Source organism: Sinohyriopsis cumingii, chromosome 15 (assembly GCF_028554795.1).
Source record: "Sinohyriopsis cumingii isolate HCF-2022 chromosome 15, ASM2855479v2, whole genome shotgun sequence".
In the NCBI taxonomy this organism is placed as follows: Eukaryota; Metazoa; Mollusca; class Bivalvia; order Unionida; family Unionidae; genus Sinohyriopsis; species Sinohyriopsis cumingii.
In genome coordinates this window covers 135145298-135165615 of record NC_142975.1, presented here as the reverse complement: position 1 = coordinate 135165615, position 20318 = coordinate 135145298, and the positions used below count along the sequence as shown (strand labels likewise).

The following is a 20318-nucleotide window of genomic DNA, read 5'->3' as shown; positions in this document are numbered from 1 at the left end:
ATTGCTTTTAGGTTTATTTTCAAGCTTCATTTGGATGCAAACAAAACTTTATCCCATAGCGGTTACGTTAGATGTTTTCTTTAACCCTGTGGTAGTTCAAAACCTCACCTGTAGTTGGTTGTTCGGTTCCTACAATTTGATGTGATGTGACAATGGCAATTTGTTCAATGGCAATATAGCTGCAACATGCTTTGTATGTCTTGACAAGAATTATGAACGCAGACATTTGCTTACCATTTTCTACAGGAAAATAGTTTGGTTTTACATTTAAGTGTAATGATGAGGTATGCATATGGCGTCAAGTTATACAATTCACCATTCTCAGCAGTTCGTCAGATAATTATAAATCAATATGGAAAACGTTTGATAAACACTTTTCCAAATCCAGTGTGTGTATATCAATGTTATGGCAGATATGTATATGCTGTTTTGTACTTCTGGAAATAGCCGATGTATCTCAAAACTTGTATATTTCACCTTAGGAGCACCAAGGAGTACTTTAATGCGGCAGTTACATTTAAGCTGCATTTAACCATTACTTTATCATCATTGTAAAACATTGGGAAACATGAATGAAATTATAGCATCCAGTATCATCATTGATATTCAACGGTAAAAAGTTACAAATTTATGTTACCATTTTTAGTTTGTCCTCGCTTCCACTGGAATAACGGCCAAGCATCTTTTGAAACATTTAAAACAGTTCTTACTGGTTTGACACAAGGTGATATAAAATTTAATTTTCCTATTAGTAACTCCATTTTTTTACGATAGGCTACCTTCTTACTAAACCAAATATTTATTAATTAGGCAATAACAGGTAATCTTCTGAGGTTTCTGTATTAAACAATATTCATGCAAACTGCATTCGAATAGAAGTTTAGCAGGTCTTTGCAATATCTTCGTCATTACCAAAACTTTGGGGAAAAAATACCAAGTGTATTAGCTACTAACGGAACATCGGTCCATCCAAATCATCAAAATTATTTGCAACGGAAACGCCATATAAGGTGTACGTGTACCTTATTAAATTAGTAAGTATCTGACAAAAGTAAGCGACTGATCGTAGACCCATAAATAAAACTTTGTCAACATATATATTGGGTTATTTTTAAAATTGAAAAACAGCCAAGATACCAAGGTCAACATAAATTTTTAAGCTTGCTTTTGATCCCCTTTAAAAGTGAAACGATTTGACACATTTCACCTTCCTTAATTGTCACTGAATAATCAACGGAAGAATACTTTAAAAATCATTTCATTCACTTGATAATGATATTTGTCAATATTATAATTTACAGAAGAATTCAAAGAAAACTGAAATGTAAAATAACACTACTCTTGTCTGAATCCTTCTTGGGGAGTGAGTTTGAATCTATTTTGCAACTTTGATAGCATTTCCTGCATGGTATATTTACAAATTGATAACTGTCATAGTTATTCTGACCGAACCTTGCAGGTTAAAGAAAAAGATGATTTAAATTTCGAAACCATATATCATTCCTAAAATCATTAAGCAATTTATACTGTACATTTTTGGCATAGCAGAGTTTTGCTTGCAGTATAAACAAATGTTGGTCAATGCAATTTAACTTTTATTTTTTTGACGTACACTCAGTTGCCATTAAATTCGTTACCAGAATCTGAAGAAAATTGGGTTAACTATTCTTTATATCGAAAACCGAAGTACCATTTCACAGAAGAGACAGAAATCTATTTTCACGACTTTGACTTAACATGTAGTTTCGCGGAAAAAGATGCCGTCGCTTCAAGCTTTTGGAAACGTTAAGTATGCATGCACATATACTATTTCATTATGAATAGTTTTACTAAATACCAGCCACTGAGTTTATGTGTTCTATAAAATAAGCCATGTTTAGTTTAACCTTTAAATTTTTGTTACTGTCATGGGATTATTCCAATTCGAAAAAAGTAACTGGCTATTAGCAAACTAAATCTTGTATTTTGTTCGGTATGTATTGCCATTATTTCCATAGATGTAAATAAATGTTGGTTACCCAAGATTACATATTTAAAGAAAGCTATTGAGTAGATTAAATGTATCGTTGTAACTTTACAACGCTTCACTCCACCCTATATGTATATGTATATATATATATATATATATATATATATATATATATATATATATAACACACACACACACACACACACACAATAAGAAGGATAAGAACAGAGGCTCCTAAAAAGCTTAAATCGAATAAATTTAGTTTGTATTCTTAATACTTTGATAGCTACGTACATTATGATTGGACAAATATCATATTTGTATTTAAATAGGATAGTTGTCCCTATTGTAACATACTTTCTGCACAACATTGGCATTCATGTCAATAGGTACATTTGAACATTGTAATTTTCCCCATTTGTTAATACCAACCATAAAAATAATGAATGTTCGGAATTTACAGGGACTTTCGTTGTCATTCAAATGAAGCTAATGAGTCAGAAATTTCATTTTGGTAGATTCTTAATTGGTCAGCATTGGTCTAGAGTGAGCTCTTGTGTATTATCAATCTAACTTTAAATTCTACGCGAGCCTCTATTCTGAAAAGGAAATAGAGAAATTTGGTTTTCGTTTTCTTCATGTAGTCTGTTCATAACAGAATGCTAATGATCAGTTCAACGATTGCATGACATCCAATAATTTAACGAAATGCATGTCTGTCGTTTTCCAATTTTAATCAAACGTACAAAACTACACCCCATTACAATTATTTCCTTGGGGAAATCAATAAATATAATTCAAACCAGACTTCTGTTTGAGTATTTGTCTCCATAGAAAGGCAAATTATATCGTGTATAATGTCTATCTTTGACACATTATATTTTTAAGAAAATAAGAAAGAACATGTTTTTTTTTTAATTATTTTTTTATTATTTATTTTAATGTTTCACAACTTAATTTGAAAATGAATGACAATTAATTTTAATAGATTTATTTAAAACTAGAACTATATTTATGCTCTGTCCTGTCTACGTTTGATTTTGGAATAACGTTTGTTATTTTGCTGATCAAATCATGTTACAGCTGGTGTATATTTGATTTCAACTGAAAAACAGTCCAAGCAACAACAAAAAATTCGCTTGACTTAGAATTGCGCTTGATCAGACTCTACATACCTAGATAGTATCACCTATTATTAGACTTGTATTTAATCCAACTCTACATAGCTAGATAGTATCACCTATTATTAGACTTGTATTTAATCCAACTCTACATAGCTAGATAGTATCACCTATTATTAGACTTGTATTTAATCCAACTCTACATAGCTAGATAGTATCACCTATTATTAGACTTGTATTTAATCCAACTCTACATAGCTAGATAGTATCACCTATTATTAGACTTATATTTAATCCAACTCTACATAGCTAGATAGTATCACCTATTATTAGACTTGTATTTAATCCAACTCTACATAGCTAGATAGTATCACCTATTATTAGACTTGTATTTAATCCAACTCTACATAGCTATATAGTATCACCTATTATTAGACTTATATTTAATCCAATTCTACATGCCTAGATAGTATCACCTGTTATTAGACTTGTATTTAATCCAACTCTACATTGCCAGACTGTATAATTTGATTCGAAGACAACATACTTTGACAGGCATTGGGATGCTGTGCATAATGTCAGAATTGTTGTTCGTTGAATGTTGGCGCAAAATGACGAAGATTTATTAGCAAATTGAATTATATTGTCTCTTTAATGCTCTTCCCATGATAATAACTGTACACATTGTGTTTGTTAAATAATATCATTTTGGAGACACGAAGGAACAGATGATAAAAAAGGAACTCGCTCTCAATGTACTGTCAGTGTAAGTCGCACTACACGTTTTCTTAAATGTTTAATCTGATCTTTTTGACCGTCTCCTGGTTGATGTTACTTTAACATGAAATATTACAATTTTAAAGAATGTTTGCAAGAATCATATATTGATAAATTTTCTTTGTTGTCATAGATGCAAATACGTGATTTGTATGTCATGACTCTTAAAACTTTCCGCTTGAACATTGCTTGAAGTCAGTCAGAATGCGCAATACTTAGTGTGTCATGACTGGTTCGGTTTTGTTTAGTACTTTACTGCAAAGCAACATTGGTAGGTTATTTAATGCCGAGTCAGTTGGAATAAAGTTCATTATCCAGTCATGTTCTTAGATACATTACAACATGTCCTTCCTTCCTGACAGTCGAGGAATAACACTACTAAGCGGTTTCAAGCAGGTGACTAGCAAAGATGAATAAAATAATGAAACTGACAGTAGCGGTAAATAAGGGATGGTCTGTTTATACGTGGGAATGTTAATGAAAAGTAACGATAATTGAAGACTTGTCAGTATTTTTGCCATTGATTCCCATTTTGCATATTGTGACTTGTAACCCCGATATGATATAATGTCATTTTTGGGCCATGTGGAGAGGCATCAAAATACCATAAATAAATTTGAACATTTTATTTAAGGAAACAAGATATCAACGAGGTTCTACATATGATTTTATGACTAACTTTTGCTCATCACTAATTAAATAAAGTGAAGTACCAATACCATTTTGATGTACACTACGCCTTAATGATATTATAGCTGATGGATACATATAGATCAAAACAATCATCAGTAAAAACTATGAAATACAAAGCCTTTTATCTTGATTGATCAGTGTTCACCTATCACCCTAATGTAATTAAATATAATCGAACAACGTTTTACAGCGGATGTATTTTGCTATTATTCTAAATATAGGCAATGGAATTGGACAAGAATGCCTGCAGTGTCATATAACAAGGTTTCTGAGTAGTCGTCATTAAAATATTTCCAACACAAACAATCGTGAGTTAGGTTTACCTTCACACTCAGAAGGCTAATGCATTTCAAGAAGAACTGAGGTAAGTGTTTGTACTCTCCTTTAAAGTTTGGATCGTTATAAAATAGTCGGCGTATTATATAAGTGTAATGGAATTAAAAGTAATACTAGGAAATACATATGACCATCATTGATTATTACATGATATTAAATATTTAATTACTCAAATAGTCTTTGCAGACGAACATGTTTTGCTACCAATTATTTGATAATAGTTGAGATTTAAAACAATGGGTTTAGCAATTAAGTGTTGTTTAGTACAAAACTTTCAACAGAGGCAATGATCTTCCCAAAACCCGAAAACCACCAGTTTGGATGGATGAATCCCTCGTACTCAATAAATCTTTCATAAATTTGCTCAAAGCCTCGCAAATATTAATTTTAATAAGAAAAACATTTATAATATACAAAAAACCCAAATAAAATATTTCAAACATATCACTTTAATTAAAACGTAACCGTCCATGTTTAGTAAAACAAAACAACAATATATTTTGAGTTTATTCATTTCAAAGTTATTGCATGTTAAATACATTGTATTTCTCCCCCATTATGTAAAATACTCAAGCCATGCCTAAGCTGATATGTGACATACTTATACCAGGCCTAAGCTAATATGCAAGATACTCATACCAGGCCTAATATGTATCATACTCATATTAGGCCTAAGCTAATATGTAACATACCCATACCAGGCCTAAGCTATTATGTAAAATACTCATACCAGGCCTAAGCTAATATGTAAAATACTCATGCCAGGCCTAAGCTAAAATGTAACATACTCATACCAGGCATAATCTATTATGTAACATACTCATACAATGCCTAAACTTATATGTAAAATACTCATACCAGGCCTAATCTATTATGCAACATACTCATACCAGGCCTAAGCTAATATGTAAAATATTCATACCAGGCCTAATCTAGTATGTAAAATATTCATACCAGGCGTAAATTATTATGTAAAATATTCTTACCAGGCCTAAGCTAATATGTAAAATACTCATACCAGACCTAAGCTATTATGTAAGATATACCAGGCCTAAGCTAATATGTAAAATACTCATGCCAGGCCTAACCTAATATGTAAAATACTCATACCAGGCCTAAGCTAATAAACCTCCAGTTGGCTCGTGGTAATCACATAAAATGCAGAGTTATATTAACTGACAGTCTGAAATGTCTTTAATGTTGTCACTGAACAAAATTACAAATCAGAGCACTGCATTACAAGTTTCGGTAGAAAAATATGGGCCTCAGAAAATAAGAAAAGACGACGAAGGATTCTTATTTCCGCTGGCTTAATGGATTGTCACACACCAGCTGCTTTACAATTTTCCGCGTTAACATTGTTGATACAATGTTTTTGATTTAGGCTAGCGACAGACGCCATACGAGTCATAACATAGCTGAGGTCCCTACAAAGAGTATGCAGATCACCAGACTCAAACATGTCTTCTTTAGCTGGTAATGAGAACGGTAAAATATACTTACTTTTTCTCAAAATGTACCTTCTTGGTTCTGCAATCCGAATTACATCAGCTATGTCATGGGTTGTAAAGCTTCATTGCACATTTAGAAAATGTACTGTAAAGTTCGACTACATTCCAATTGCATTAGCATTCTCCTTACTTCACTCAAAATGAAATAAATGTGATATTACATAGAGTCTGTTTGATAAACGCAATTTAAAGAGTTCATATTGTCCCAAACTAGGATTCAAAACATTCAATAACACATGCAGTCGAATCAACAAACGTTCATACCTGCTCGAATCACATGTGCTTCATGTGAAATTGACACAGCTAAATCCAGTCCATAATCAGAGAAATTGAGTTAAATTGACACCCCTTCAAAAACCCTAAAAACAAAATCCATTCATTTCAGATAATTTTAAAAGCTGTTGCAATGAGCATTCATTCACGACATCACTCTAAATTTCAATTTTATGTAGACTCAAACGACAATTCTTTTTAACGGTGATGTCGAGCGCGTGAACAAGTTCAAAATAAGCTTGGTGATGCGCATTGATATTGTTCTTGTGTATTGATGAATCTACGGCTGTGTATTTATTTTTTGGAATACAGCATAAATTATATTACTTTGTTTCTTTTAGTCTCTTTGTTTATAATTAAAGCCTTAGGTTGAAGAAAAAAATGAGTACATAATAAAAAGGTTACTGCATTTGTATGGGAAAATATGAACTCGTTTTATTAGATGGATACTGCACTCACACGGCGCTGATTATTGCTATAACATCTGTTTCATATTTACTAAAGTTTTTGGAATATTCTTCTTTTTTTTTTTAAATTACTTCCATAGGTCTCAACTTACCCGTTTCTACATGTGCATCTTATGCCAAAAAACAAGGTTAGCTGCAATTATTTTCAGCTTGGAGAGTTATCCATTAAAGCATTGTAAAGGCTGATGTTACGACCGGTTTTCGTATCTTTCAGGCAGTGTGTGGTCAGCTAGCATCTCATGTGCATTTTGTTTGAGTTAGATGTTTGTTTGGCCATATATGCATGGTAAATCCAATACATAAATCTTTATTGTTTTAGATAGTCTGTACTAAAGAGGAGGAGAAGGAAGAGGAACGATTTATCAATTCTCTTCTCACATGAAATTAAATGAACCAGATCTACAGCGTGGACATTTTTATGAAGAGGTACATTTGCCAAGAAGAACTTGAATATCTGAAGAATACAAGGGAATGAGAAAGCCTTATCCCGAAGAGAAAAATCCCTCAAATCTTCAGAAGTTCAGGATGGCAACAAGTTTAGATGACATCAAATCCCTACACTTCTGGAAAGCGGTGGCGGCGGAATTTATTGGCACCTTAATTCTCGTGTTCATTGGTTGTGGGTCCTTCATTCAGAGCTGGTCAAGCGGTGATCATTTTACATTAAGAATCAACGATACCACAGTACAATTATCTAGCAATTATTCAACTACTGACGTTGTTCAAATCGCATTAGCATTTGGACTTAGTGTCGCAACTGTTATTTGGATCATTGGACACATCAGTGGCGGCCATGTCAACCCGGTTGTCACATGTGCCATGCTAATCACGCGCCGTGTCAGTCTGGCACGCGCTCTTCTATTCATTGTTGTTCAGATGCTTGGTGCCATAGTTGGGGCGGGGATTCTGAAGGGAGTGACCCCTAAAGAACGACAGGGAACTCTTGGCTGTACGCTCTTAGGACAGGGAGTTGATGGCGGAATGGGCGTTGGATTAGAATTTTGCATCACGTTTGTTCTTGTTCTTACGGTTTTTGCAACATGGGACAAACGCCGTAAAGATTTAGGAGGTTCATTTCCTCTTGCAATCGGATTATCCGTGACCATGTGTCATCTGTTTTCAGTAAGTATATTCAGCACAAAAACTTGAAAATCATTAAAATATACCAAGAACCGTATATTTGAATGTCACAATGTTCTTCTTCCTAACATGACTACTGCTGAGACTTTACTTTTTACGTAACTTTGGAAATGAATACGGCACTAATATTTGATGGACATTGTTTAAAATTTCCAAAAACACGTTTGAAATGCGCAAAAATTTAGATCAACAGACAGAACATGTAACTCAATTGTAATATTTCTTATATGACGTGTCATTTCATCATGTGCTTGTTGATACTGTAAGGTACACACACTCATAATAAAATTATATCTTGCAATTTGCTAGGGATGAGTCTTCCTTAAAGCTACATTTATGCACAGTCACAGTTTGTGACGCAATTCACACAGTCACAGTTTGTAACGCAATTCACACAGTCATGGTTTGTGTAGCAATTCACACATGTTGTTGGATCTAGGACACCATTATATATATACTTTGCTTTATGTCAGAAGGCCTGAAAATTGCAGCAAGAGACCAATCTAGTATTAACTAGTTGTAATATTCTTGTAACATAGATATCAGAACTCATCGTAAAATCGAGCACATGAGACCATGCTATTAGATTGATTTCGAAAGATCTTAAATGTGAAGCAAATCAATTAGCATTTGCAAAAATGTTTGTAAGTGGTTTATAGCAAAATATAGTTTCAGTAGAAATTTGGACATATTCATCTTCTGATGTTAGTATTATATTTTCCTTTATGTTAATGTCGCTGTAAACGGCAAGTTGCATTTTCGCTTTTAATATTACTTAAAGTGTTGGCAAATTATCCGTTTGAGGGTATCGTTATAAGTCAAAATATACAACTGAGTCATGAGTATGCATTATAATTTTCAACATTCTATTTAACATTATATAACCACTGTCATACAATATTATTGAAAAATGCTCAAGAAGCCTCTGCCACACAATTCATGCGGCCTTAAAATCTCTAAAACTATTGATTGGTGGATTATAAAATAAATCCGTTTTAGCGATATTCTTTGAGAAATATTAATTTAAGCTAATATGGACCGATATCTTCACTGATAAATCAAGTAGTTCAAAAAATAATATTTTGCGGGATGAGGGAAGTCGCTGGTTCGAACGCCGGCCGAGTCATATAAAAAACGTCTAAAAATGGTACCAGCAGCTTCCTCGCTTGGCGCTCAGTATTAAGAGGCTAGAGCTAGGACTGGTCGGCCTGGTGTCAGGATAATGTGACTGGGTGGGACATGATGTATCTTGTCCTCGGCATGATGCCCCAGTGCTAGACAACACTATAAATTGTCACACTGCAGACATGGTAGCGATATGACTGAAAAATTGTTAAAGTTAAGTTAAAAACCTAAAAGACACACACACACACACACACACACACACTTTGTGGGAAATGTTATAATGCTGTCTGCTCCTCATAGGTGAGATTCACTGGCTCAAGTATGAACACTGCTCGAAGTTTTGGACCAGCCGTTGTCATGGGAGTTTGGAATGACAATTGGGTATGTATTCATGGAAATTCACACATCATTTACATAAAGCAAGTCTGTCAAAATTTGTTTCATATTGCGCAATCTTAAATTAGTTGACACTCTTGTATCAAATTATCCGTGTTAAGTGTTTTCATCGCATGATTTCATGATATACTCTATACAGTAGTTATTTTCTCAAAGTACTATAAATAGACTAGAGGTATGAAATCTGAAAATATGAATAACTACCACGAACCTCTGTGAGTCATATACTTTTTCTAATGTTCATTGTCACTTTTTTAAGAAAGATTAATTTTATAAGTATACTTTATCGGTTGATCCTAGCTTACGTCAGAGGATAGGTTTAATTCTACTTAGCATTTGGCTTCGATGGTTCAACAAATATGTGCGTTTACATGTGTGTGTTTCTACAGGTGTACTGGGTTGGTCCTCTTCTTGGTGGGATGCTGTCGGGGCTGCTGTACGAAAATGTATTTGCAGTAAACGCGTCCTTTGAAAAATGTCGGGCTTTTCTGTTGGCTCGCCAGTACGACAATGAAAGCTACCCTCCACAGAAATACAAAATTAGGATCATAGAGGAAGACAATGATGCAATCAAGGCAGAGAAGGAAACTTTGGCTCCGCTGGCGAAGAAAGAACAGGGCATCGTCTAATCATAGGTAAAACTTATTTTAGCTCCCATCCTAATGTGCTTCCAACTATCGCTTTAATCACAGTACTACTCTGCTATAATAAATCGTAAGGGACTTTAAATTTAAACTCGCTACAACCGTAATTCATTCCTTCGATTAAATGATATTTAATTTTAATTTAGAATAATATTTCGACATATATGGCAATATATTTGTCACACTTAACATCATTTATACACTCGTGTATGTTTAAAAATGTATATTATTATGCATTTTGAAAAGAAAACAGTTTACGCACAAAAGCCTTTAATGGACTTTGCTTGTTTTTAATTGAGTCCTCATTATTATTCTCATGTATTTAATACGGGGATTAAGCTAGTTATATATGTCTATTTTTTTTGCTGGGCCCGTAAGCGTTTTTGTTTCTAGAACATAACTCTCAGTCTATTAAATGTATTTCCACCAGACTCGGTATATATACAAGCAAACTACCGAGAGATGCATTTTTATACTAACTATATTCTGCATTCAGTGCTATTTATGTTACAATAGGAAACATAAGCAGCATATGTATAATAGAAACTGAGAGTATTATCCATATGGCAGTATCGTTAATAGAATATAAATTAACAATGTTAAGAATATGGCAGTAGAGTTAACATAATATAAATTAAGAATATTAACAATATGGCAGTAGCGTTAATAGAATATAAACTGAGAGTAATAGACTAAAGGGTATTTTCATTAGTAGTCTTTATATAAACAAACGGCGTTGGAGACGTTACTTATGTATGACCTTTTTCTCTAAAGATGCTATCGTATTAAAAGTCGATAGAATCTGGCACACGTACTCTTCATACAATATAATATGTATAAAATTTAAAAGATTATACATTGCACTGTTTGCGTTGATTACTTTGTCTTCATATTTTCCAGCCATTTTTGAGACGACAAAATGGGCCGACTAGGAGGAGTTCTGCCTTCTTTTCTCCTTTTCAAAAATGGCCAGATCGACAGTTGGATACACAGAATAGGCGATACTTAGAATTTCATAAAAATTTGTTAGCACCATATTTCCTTTAGAAAATTGCTTATAGTGATTGGTGTTATGTATATTTAATTTATATTGTGTGATTCATCTTTGTCTTTAATTGGTAGAGTTTTTGCCTACCTGACTATTGTTATGTGCACCTGATTTATGTCACGGTTCAAAGAAATAAAACAAGATGTTTACTTCGATTTGAGTCAAAGACCTAGGTTTTCCCTAGGAATTCTATTGCGACAAAGATCTAGTGAAATATACATTACAAGATTTGGTAAACAATTATTCATTCCTGTTTATTATCATTCTTTCGGAATCTATTATCGGAGTTTATGTCTGTGTTGAGGTATAACTCTAGAAGAATTATTTATTTCAATTATTCATTGGAATTAAAAAGTGCTCATGGACATTTTGGGCTAAAACACTACTTTGGGATTATTTAAAGACATACTGGATTAAATAATTGTGGTACATCAACACATTCAAGATTATTGAAATTCTTTAAGAACATTCAATGCTTGTGGACTTTTGTTTTCACTTTAGGAGACTTAATATTATTTGGGATTTAATTCACAATAATATAAATGTCCTTTAAATAGAGCAGTACAATATTTGTCTATTCTACTGTCATATTGTTCAAGACATAGAATCGTAACACAGGAACACTCTACGATTTCCTTTGTCCTTCGTTCACACTATTATACGCGTTTAACAATCTGATGCTATGTTTGTAATAATATGCTTTACCTCTCAGAGATGCGGAACATCGCATCGCTATGATCCAATTGCAGTCTTGTACATAATTAAGTATATGTTAAGATTACCAATAACGTCATCACTACTTTTGAGTAACAAGTGAAGGATTTCGCCTCAGCCGACTTCAAATACACCTCACTGCTATTCCTAAAATACATCTCTATAGCAATGTAATTACTTAGCGGGGAGAAATAAACTGCAAACAATGTAAGCAGTGGTAAAGACTTTATTCGTGTAAATGAGAACTGCGACCCATCATGGTCTTTAAACCATCAAGCTACAATGAGTGTCTGAAAATTCTGATTGGTCTTTAGATGAGAAACAATTAGTTTTTGACAACGCTTAATTACTGTTCATTCGGGTAAGAGAAAGGTTTCAATGCACGTTCGTAGAAGTTTGGTACGAGACATGGATTCCATAATAGGCTGAATAATTTGCATACATTTGCAAATATCGGGACTACAAACTGCAACAGAAAATGCGCTTTACCACAATCCGTTATAAGCAAACAAAATGAATAATCGAATAAAAAGAGAAGAAAAAAAGCTTTTACACTAATCGAAAGTTTGCCCAAGTGGACTTCGGACTATTCAAATTTTATTCCAAGATCTGCGTTCAATAGTTCTGCAATAACTTCTAGTATAAGTAGTCGGGTTTGATCAAATCCTATCCATAGACACATCCCTGCATTGTAAGCACATTTAATGTTTACAGTCATTTCCGAATCATGATGTTACAAAATCTGATAATAACTCATCTACAAATGCATTGTTTTAGACGTTTTATCTTTTACGTATGGATGGATGGATGTTCTGATGTATGTAAGGATGGATGACTGACACAATCATATATGGATTATTGTAATAGGTTTTAACATGTTCTGTTCTTATACACACATGCTTATGTTAAACATGAATAATATTCACACATTATCGAAAGGGTATTGCGATTGCAGAATCTGAGGCTCTTTGGAATTTCGATATGTGCAATAACCTTCTCAGTTTTAAATCCAGCGCTAATATAATCTTTGAATACTATTATCGTACTTATTTTGTATATCACATTCAGTTTTCCCATCTGTAAATGTTGCGTTGCTTTGACCAAATTGTATGGTAGAATCGAGATTGTATGGGTAATTTAATGTACATTTCAATTACAAATGGCAGTTTCATGTCAGAATTTTAAAGCAAAGAAAATATACGAATGTATTGCTGTTGATACAAGTTGCTGCAAATAGTCAAATCGAGTACAGAAATCCGTTACCACCAGCCTTTTGTCATACGCAGATTAAAATCATGAACCAGGAATGAGGTCTGAGTACTTGAGAGAGGATTGGTTGAAAAGAATAAGTGAAACACGATTAGGCAGGAGAATCAAGGCTGGAAAAAGACCTCTTTTTATTATATTTCATACACATTTTATCTCGATAAATAACTTGTACCAGACACTGTCTGAATATTTAAAATAAAAAATATTTTGAACACATTAATTTTTGAGGTGCAAATTGTATTAAACTTCATAAATATTTGGGATTTATCTAAGTTAAAGAATGACAACATTTAGAAAAATATGTAATCCTCACAATGTTTAATCGAATTTATTTCGTAAAACGTCTGGTTTATTGAACATATTCAAGAGTGTCATTGTGAAAATTGTTGATAATAGACCAATCTGGACATTAAATGTTATTTTACTCTTGATGCTTGAGTTTTGTCTCGTGTAGGTATAGCTAAATGTGATGGTAACCTAGGGAAAATATCTCATATAATTTTGTATGTTAACAAAATAGTATCTGTCTTTAAACCTAATTGGCATATATTTATAACATCTGATGAACTCTGTAATTGTTACCTACATATTTATTTTCACAATTATACATGAATTACTAAAATTGCACGTCTAGGTCTTTTATACCTATTTGTCATTAAAGTGATGATCAATAAAATTTAAACTGTGGTATTCAGTCTATGCTTGTGACTTCAAAGGTAAACTCTGGTATTCGATTTATCCTTTTTACTTCAACCGTAAACAATGGCATTCGATTTATACTTGTTACATCAAACATAAACTAAGGCATTCTGTCTATGCTTGTAACTTTAAAACATAAACTCTGACATTCGATATATGCTTGTGACTTTAAACGTACACTCTGGTTTTAATCTTTGCTTGTGACTTTAAAGGTAGACTCTGGTACTCAAGCTATGCTTGTGACTTCAAAAGTTATCTTTGGTATTCAATATATGTTTCTGACTTCAAAGGTCAATTCTAGTATTCAGTCTACGCTTGTGACTTCAAATGTAAACTCTGGTATTCACTATGCTTGTGGCTTCAAATGTAAAATCTGGTATTCAATCTATGCTTGTGATTTCAAAAGTAAACTCTGATATTCAATCAATGCTTGTGACTTTAAACGTAAACTCTGGTATTAAATGTATGCTTGTGACTTCAAAAGTAAACTCTGGTGTTCAATCTATGCTTGCGACTTGGAACGTAAACTCTGGTATTCAGTCTATGCTTGTGACTCAAACGTAAAATCTGGTATTCAATCTATGCTTGTGACTTCAAAATTTCGGTATTCATTTAGGTCTATTCCTGTGTACTTGCTTGTTGGAAACTTGATTCATTTATTTCAAATTGGTTTTTATTCCAACAGAAAGATTAGAAAAGCAATATTTTCAATGCTTTGAAATATATGTATTGAAGTATTCACGATTGGGATGCAACGTTTTACTTTTGTTCAATAGAATGCGGTAACGCATGCATATTCTTCTGTGTTACCTACACGAATATTTAATCGTCCAGCATATTTGTTTTTGTAACCGTTCGTTTATATATTACAAGTGCAATTAAATATTACTTCAACAGTATTATACGATAATATCTAGTGCTCCAAGTTGTGACTTACAATAAACACATTAACCCTAGTGTTTATCTTTCACTGAATATTCGATTTTATTTGTTCAGTTTACTAGGCAGATTTCATTGACATTTTCTATGTATATGTATTTATTATTTCATGGTAAATTTTTCATACAAATTGAACACGGCTTTTATTTCAAACATTTTTTAAAACTATATTGTTTCTTGAAACAAACGGCTTATTTAAATTAACCTTTTTCATGTTCGTTAATTTTTCAAATAACTTTTCATTAATAAATTTACTTGCAATTTGTGGTAAATGACTTTCAGACTTTTTAATCAATTAAAATTGAATTATCAGTACTTTATTACTATACTATTAACTATGTGACCGTGATTTTAACATAATGTTTGTAATACTTCTAGAAAATTAAACATATGCAATATTACATCATAGATAAATCTGAAATTGTTATACAAGCAACTAATAAATATGCAAACCTCTTTTTAGTAAAGACATAGAATATGCATTTCTTATTATGTACCTTTAACATGAAGAACAACTATTTAAAAAAAATACAATTAACGAAAAAGTGCAGCAAGAAGCGACTTGACGTAGTATATATTTTAATCAATTTCCACATTTGTGTTGTCTTCATTTAACTCCATTCGTTGCTATTACTTTGTTGACTTCTTGCGACTATTCTAAGATATTGTGAAAGAGAGATATAGTATGCAAAGGATATCTATATATTTGCAGTAATATAATCAATGTTTCGCACTGTTAATCATTGCGTTTCATTAATAGTTTTGCATACCAGTATCAAATCAGGCATTTCTAGACGAAATATGAAACCAAATCTTTAGATAAATTATATTCCTCTAACAGGACACAACAGCCTCGAGTAATTGGATATCAATACATGATGTATATTTGAATGTTTGATATTTATGTCACAAAATTAACAAAGACCTAAAGTTGATTTCCCACATTTAGAAGAAATTACTTTATAGCTAAAGTTCTCATAAGAATCTAGTACTGAAAAATTCTCCGTTTTGTATATAGTGTTACACACAAGTGGTCTCTCTACCGAGCGAATCGAACACCTGCGTGCGTTTGGGTTGGAAGTCATTTGTTATAGTTGCCAACTGGAAGTTCTCTTAATCAATCAATGACTACAACTATCCTCTTGTTAGGATTCCGAAGCGTAACGTCATGACCTCGCACCGAGAAATGCAAAAAAACAACTCAAACACAGCGAGGAAATAGTTTTAATAATTTTAACACCTTAGTAATGGCAATTTAATCGGAGAAAAGATATCTAGGAATTTTTCACATTTTCTCCAAAGGACAGAATTATTTATAACTATTATCCATTTAATCCATATTGCTTTCAGTACGTGTTTTAAGAAATCAAGATTTAACTTGTTCAGTACAGTTTTTTTTCCTGTTCACTTTGAATTCCTTAGAAATCATATACTTTTCCTTGACAATTGATCACTCATTGCTTTGAAGGGTTTAATATGTTATTAAACTAATGGAGTGAAAGGATAGATCATTCTTGGTAAAGCATGCAACTCTATTACTGTTTTGTTTCGTTTTTTTACTTCAAAGCGTCAGATTACTTTTATTTAATTTTTCTTACCAAGTCCGACCTTGACCTTTTTTTTAGTAGACGTTTAGTTTAATTAGTAGTGAATAAATTTGCATGAGTCATTATACTTTCCAATACCCGGTTTATGCTACTTTCATGAATGTATTCTCTTGTAGTTTCCTTTGGGATCCTTGTTCTTAATATCTTGAATTTGGAAGGATTCAATTTTTTACCTTTTCAAACAGTGCGCCAATAATTCATCTGATTCATTAGTAATAATTTTGCGTCTTCAACAAAGAGGGTATTTTATCTTCATATTTTAATTTTTGTATATTTCAATTTGTTCAATATCGTATGACCATATTCAGACGGTAATACTAAGTAGATCTGACTCAAAAGACATCATAACATATCAGTAACATAAGCATTATTCTTTGATATTTCATATTTAGATATTGAAATATATAAATCAGAGAAAAAATTAAATAACCTCAGGGATGAAATTGCCTAAGTAGCGATTGTTACTGTCATCAGAATCATAAACATGTCCGAAAACGACGGAGATGCCCGTCATCGATTAGTATCGATTGCAAACCGAAATTAAGTGACAGTAGAAATTTAGGTGCATTGTCTGTTACTGAAATAGATTGCAAGCAGGTAAACAATGATTTTACAAAATTTCTGAACCAGCTGCATTTAGTATGTCATGTACCTACATGACTATAAAGAATGATATTAACAATAGCATTTATATTTAGAATCAAACGAAGAAAAAAAAACTAGGTACAGCGTCTCGTATCCTCAACATACTATTGAAACAATGCAAAGATATTGCAATTTTGCTCAGTTTCAAGAATTAGATTATACATTACAGACATATATTTCCTATTATCTGAGGGGAGAATCTTAGTCCAGTATTTCAAAATGCTGATCAGGAATGGTATCATTCTCTATTCACCATATATGAAATCATTCTGCGTAGATTTTGTAACCCCAAAAATGATTTTGCAAAAATTTAAGTGCAAACGTTGAACATCATTTCTTTCATTGAATCCCCATATTTCTAATCCATAATTAATGAATGGTGTAAATAGTGTGTCAAAAATTCACACTGTACCTTTGGAAACACACTTCCAAACTTGTATAAATATGTATCATTGCCAATAGTGATTTTGAAGCTTGTTCACTAAAATGGTGTTAAACTTGTGTGAAATAAACCGCTGTTGTAAAAACAATTCCGAGAAGTTCAAATTTGTAAACAAATTCTTACTGTACTTCTTTATAGAAGAATAAAGAATCATCTCCTTTTTCCAGACCCCGTTTTGACTCAGAAAACATTTCATAAACAACTGTAGCATACTTAAGTCAGTACCTCGAACACTACCGTGAATAAATTCCTCTTTTTCAATGGAAAATAAGAAGGGCGACAAGCATTTTCTTTGACGGACGCTAGTTAAACAAACAAATTTTTCCGAAAAGGTATTATTCAATTACACTCTACTTTTGACATTTTCATACATTAAAAATATACAATATTAAATATTTTACCACTTATTCTTTATTAAGCAATTTATGCCATAAAATCTCCCTTATAATATAATCAAACAAGAGCACTAAACATTATTTAAAATCTGAGGTAATATAATGATGTATCAACCTTTGTGATGTCAAAATACCATCAATTTAGGACATATGTTTCCAAAAACAAGTCTGACCTTGAACAGCCATCTGGTGATACACCGCACAGGTAAAAAGTCTGTTATTCAAGATCCTAGTAAACAATTTACTTATGACGCTCAAAAGGGTGATACATCCGTATTTGTCTACATTATTTACTGAGCCTTTTGATGAACATGCATAACTATACCCTCAGGCAAAACGTCTAGAAGCAACCAGTATTGAAAATAACATTAAAACTATAAAGTAAATGGTTGGAGAACAAACTTGCTATATAACCAAAAAGTCATTAAATAGATTATCCGGGCCACTGCTTTTACCATTCTTAAACACTTTACTTGCTCTTTGAAATTCACCTATCTAAATAGGAATTTTGAATTCATCGAACAAAGTTGTAAGTCACCCTGTGAATAATCATTATAGAAATATATTTCTTCATCATCTGCAATAAAAGGTGGGTCATCAGGCATGCTGGCTTTGTTAAAACAAGCTTCATGCTCATTTAATGATACAGCAGGTATTTGTATAAGTAACTCATCTCCTCAACAGTTTCCAATATTCATTAACATTCCACTTACGCTCTTTTAATAGTTTATTTGTTTGGCCATCAACAAAAATTTACCCTGACATTTGTAATATGTGTCTTATAGGATGACCCATCTTGATCTAACATTTTCTGTTTTCTTTGGACTAATTTTTTCTGTAAACCTTCGACATTTATTAACTTATTTTTGTTTGCTTTAACATTCACCGTCAAACCACGATGGACTTGAAATCGAACGTACACGCTTATGAATATATCTAGGAATTTTAAGTATTCGACTTCGCCAATTTGCTACCGATCAAATTGCCTCTGGGAATTCCGTAATCGCTTCATTAAGAATTTTATGAAAGACATTAATATTAGACTATTTTATTTCTTCTAGTATTTCATCGAAAATCTCTGTGACTGGTGGTGGGATCAATTTATTAGTATATTTACTAATTACTTCAAGCTTCCATGTATACTTTGAATCAAAAGTTTTTCAAGATTAATACCATTTCGGTAAGAATTATGTACTTTCATACAGAAATGTATTGCACAATGATCCGAATCAGAAGTCGGTGAGTTTGCAAGAAAAGAATCAAATAAAGGTTACGGCGACTGATTTGAATATTACATTTTTACTTTAACATGTACTGAGTGAGTATGTAAATATAGTGATACTCACTTTTTGCTTCTTGCCCACAGTTACATAAGGGATTAACGGTTATATGAATAATAGAGTCTTTGTGACCATCAGAAAGATTATAAAAAGGAACGCTAATGTTTAGCCGTGTAATATTTCTTTTTTACTTATTACAAAATCTCTTTCCGATTTGACATTTTCAGGTAGCCTATTCCATATGAGAATAGAAGAGTTAATTAAAGATCATGATATTGCAATTGAATGTTTGGAATTTACGAGTTCATGTTATATGAGCAAGACAGGTAATGAACAAATTAATCAGGTTTGACTCTGTTCCGTAACTGATAAGTTTGTAGATCAGATCTTTATACATGACTCAGTCTAAATACCTTCGATACATTCGCAAAATTATTACACGCATGACTTCTCCATGTTCGATGTCTTCACAAATACTATGCATATATCTATCAGTTGGTACACGGTTGTGTGATTTGAACGAAAGCCAGATTGCTTTTCGCAAATAGGACGATGTTCATGTAAGTAATAGTATGCATGTTTGAAAACTATCTTTCCATGATTTGTACTTCACAACTAAGTAAAGAGATGAAACTGTAATTGGTGGCAATATTTGCTATCTTTCTTATGTATTGGAAAAACAACCGATTTTTTCCCAGAGAACATGAAAAATATTATCATTGAGATATCTGTTGAATAGAGTACACGAACGTCTTCTAATTGATGGCGCTGCATCCTTTAGAAGGTTGTGATATATCTTATTAGAGCTATAGTTGTCTAAAAAGTTAT

General features: G+C 32.5%; 1 protein-coding gene across 1 annotated transcript; it reads left to right on the top strand.

Annotated features, from left to right (window-relative positions):
- Positions 1-7476: 7476 nt before the first annotated feature.
- On the top strand, positions 7477-14170 carry LOC149782835 (aquaporin AQPcic-like). Its single transcript, XM_089934358.1, has 4 exons — positions 7477-8269; positions 9713-9793; positions 10198-10443; positions 11353-14170. Exons 1-3 carry the CDS (start codon positions 7619-7621, stop codon positions 10435-10437), a joined length of 972 nt encoding a protein of 323 aa, XP_089790484.1. The 5' UTR covers positions 7477-7618; the 3' UTR covers positions 10438-10443; positions 11353-14170.
- Positions 14171-20318: the final 6148 nt, after the last annotated feature.

Bases quoted from the DNA above. Each gene is read 5' to 3' on its own strand.
- LOC149782835 (XM_089934358.1), top strand. From the start codon at position 7,619: ATGAGAAAGCCTTATCCCGAAGAGAAAAATCCCTCAAATCTTCAGAAG. The intron at 8,270-9,712 runs GTAAGTATATTC...TGCTCCTCATAG, and splicing joins CCATGTGTCATCTGTTTTCA to GTGAGATTCACTGGCTCAAG. The intron at 9,794-10,197 runs GTATGTATTCAT...GTGTTTCTACAG, and splicing joins GAGTTTGGAATGACAATTGG to GTGTACTGGGTTGGTCCTCT.